The 2500-nt window shown below is 43.8% G+C and overlaps 1 protein-coding gene across 1 annotated transcript in view; it reads right to left on the bottom strand.

The window, feature by feature from the left end:
- The window catches only part of LOC137968535 (uncharacterized), a 5149-nt gene that overhangs the window by 2398 nt on the left and 251 nt on the right, over positions 1 to 2500 (bottom strand). The window contains exon 3 of the mRNA XM_068815090.1: positions 2249 to 2300. Coding sequence (XP_068671191.1) covers positions 2249 to 2300 — 52 coding nt within the window. The remainder of the gene's footprint in view (positions 1 to 2248; positions 2301 to 2500) is intronic.

Genomic DNA, 2500 nt, shown 5'->3' with positions numbered 1-2500 from the left:
CGGAAGTTCTCCTTCCACCAATCTTCGACAAAAGACCCGTTTAGTAGGTTTTCGAACCAGAATTGGTTCCTTGGCCAAGACCAAGCACGTCTCGCTCGCCTGCTATTTCGCCGCATACGTTGCAGTAAAATCATCCGTTTTCGCCTCACTTTCTTGAGGTGTTGTAGTATTAGCAGTTGCCGTTATCGAGACGCTTCTACTTGCTTCTCAAGACTTAAAAAGAAAAAGGCAATGACCATCAGAGCCACCGCTTTCTTGTTATTACCGACCATGTTTTAAAAATTGCGCGCATTAGCTTGTATTTCCCGCCAATTCGATTTTTGGCAGTGTTGACAGATTAACTTTGGTTATTTGAGCCAGTATAAACACTGCACTAATCTACTTAGGTTCAGTTAAGGCAGGGGTCGCACTAACGCTTTAGGTGTTTACATTGGACATAAAATCTGTCATCGCGTGCCTGCGACAAGTGCGACCCTTATGTCGCGACCAGACATAACTATGTCCAAAGGACCTAAAGATCAAAAAAGCCGATATCCTGCCTCGAAGCAGGTCATATCTTGTCTAAAGCCTGGTTTCCATATGATCGTCCGAATCGTCCGGATCGTCCCAGTCGTCTCAAAAAATGTTCAGACGATCGGGACGATCAAATGGAAACGCTACCTAGACGGTCGCAAACGACCCGGACGACTGAGACGACCTCGATCGCTTGGATAGAGTTGAGTTCTATCCGGACGATCGGTACGATCGTGTAAATTTTGAAGCGATCATATGGAAACGCTCTCAGACGACTGAGACGATCGGGACGATCAAAGGCTATCCCACAACTCCTTGCTCACGTGCTCCATTTCAAAATGGCGGCAGAAAACACGGCGTTGAACACGGCACTCTTTATGGAAGAAGTGCAAAAATATCCTGCCATTTACAACAAATTTTGTAAGGACTATAAGAATAAGTTTGTTAGAATGAATATCTGGAAAGCAATAGGAGATAAATTCGCTTTGGACGCGGCTGAAGACGAAAAAAAATACAATAATCTCCGAACCGCGTATGGGCGATACTTGAGAAAAAAAAGGTCTGTTCCATCTGGTTCTGGACGTGATGCTGTCCCCTCTTCAGGCAGAGTTCAGTAATTTGGATTGGCTGGCAAACCACATCAACCAACGACCATTCACTGTTACAAACATGCAGAGTCGCGTTGAAAGCGAAGATGATGCAGATCATGGTGAAGAAGCAGAAAGCCCAAACAATGTCGAAGACTCGCTTGAGTATGAGGAAAGATCAAGTGAGGATGAGAGTCTCTTGCAATCTGAAAGGTCTGTTTCTCCAACTGCTGATTCTCCGTCTTCTTCTGCTGCTGCTAATGGTGGTCAGCCAAAAAGGAGTTCAAAAGAGAAAGGGAAAACAACAGCAAATATTACCAGAGTACGGTAAGCTCCTAATTCTTCTCGCTTCTGATATATCTGTCGAACCCAAAATCTGTGTCTTCATGGGATTCTTCGAGCTCTACTACGGCGCAAAATCGAAAGAATAAGAAGATAACAAGCGAGGAGATTCGCTCGGCGATTGACGTCCGCCATTTTGTTTGCGAATATCGCGCCAAAATTCTGTTGTCGGACCCAGGAACATCGCCGACGACCGCGCGTCTTCAGTCTTTGAAGCGATCGAGACGATCGTATAGAAACAAGCAATCGCCTAAGTCGCCCGATCGTCTCGAACGTTTTTGAGACGACTGGGACGATCGGGACGATCCGGACGATCATATGGAAACCAGGCTTAACGGCCTTAAAATAATATTTTTATGTTTTTCTTCGGCCGCAATGTCAATCAAATCTGAAATACCGGCAAAAATTGAATTTTTGCAATTCTTCAAACATAACACATGTGCACAGATAGCTACAGTGGAACCTCGGTTTAACGAAGTCGCTGGGGACCGGCCAAATTTGTTCGTTAAATCGAGAGTTCGTTATATCGAAAACTTCGATGTAAAAAGCTCTTTTCGCGCGTGAAATATTAAGAGTTGACAGTCCGGTTTCAAATATCATTTATGTCCCACACGTGCGACCTCCAAGACTCCCGTGGCGTAAACGTCGTGACATATTTGTGGGACAACATGTGACGCGATATAAAAAAAATAAGGCCACAGTGCGACCCATGTCTAACTTGACCTCGGTCAATTTAAACCGCAGTAAACGTTTGAATGTAAACACGGCAAGAGTTACATAACTAAGCTGCTAACTTGCAATCTTACCTGGAAATCAGTTGACCAAGGAACGCGTTCTAAATAACTGTCAGAGTCGGAACTATGTGCAAAGGAGAAGACCAGGAAAACATCAGTTTTGTCTTCAAAAATGTGGCGTGAAAGTCATTCCATTCTTTGCTTTACAACATTATTGATATTACTAGGTTGTAACAGTAAAGATATTGGAAGTAAACTTCATTACCTTGCAGTATAGTCGTGTGAATATTTAGAATAAAGGCCGCGAGCTTGTAGTTCTGAATT

This window comes from Montipora foliosa, chromosome 1, assembly GCF_036669935.1.
Source record: "Montipora foliosa isolate CH-2021 chromosome 1, ASM3666993v2, whole genome shotgun sequence".
Classification (NCBI taxonomy): domain Eukaryota; kingdom Metazoa; phylum Cnidaria; class Anthozoa; order Scleractinia; family Acroporidae; genus Montipora; species Montipora foliosa.
This window is presented reverse-complemented; position numbering and strand designations above follow the sequence as displayed.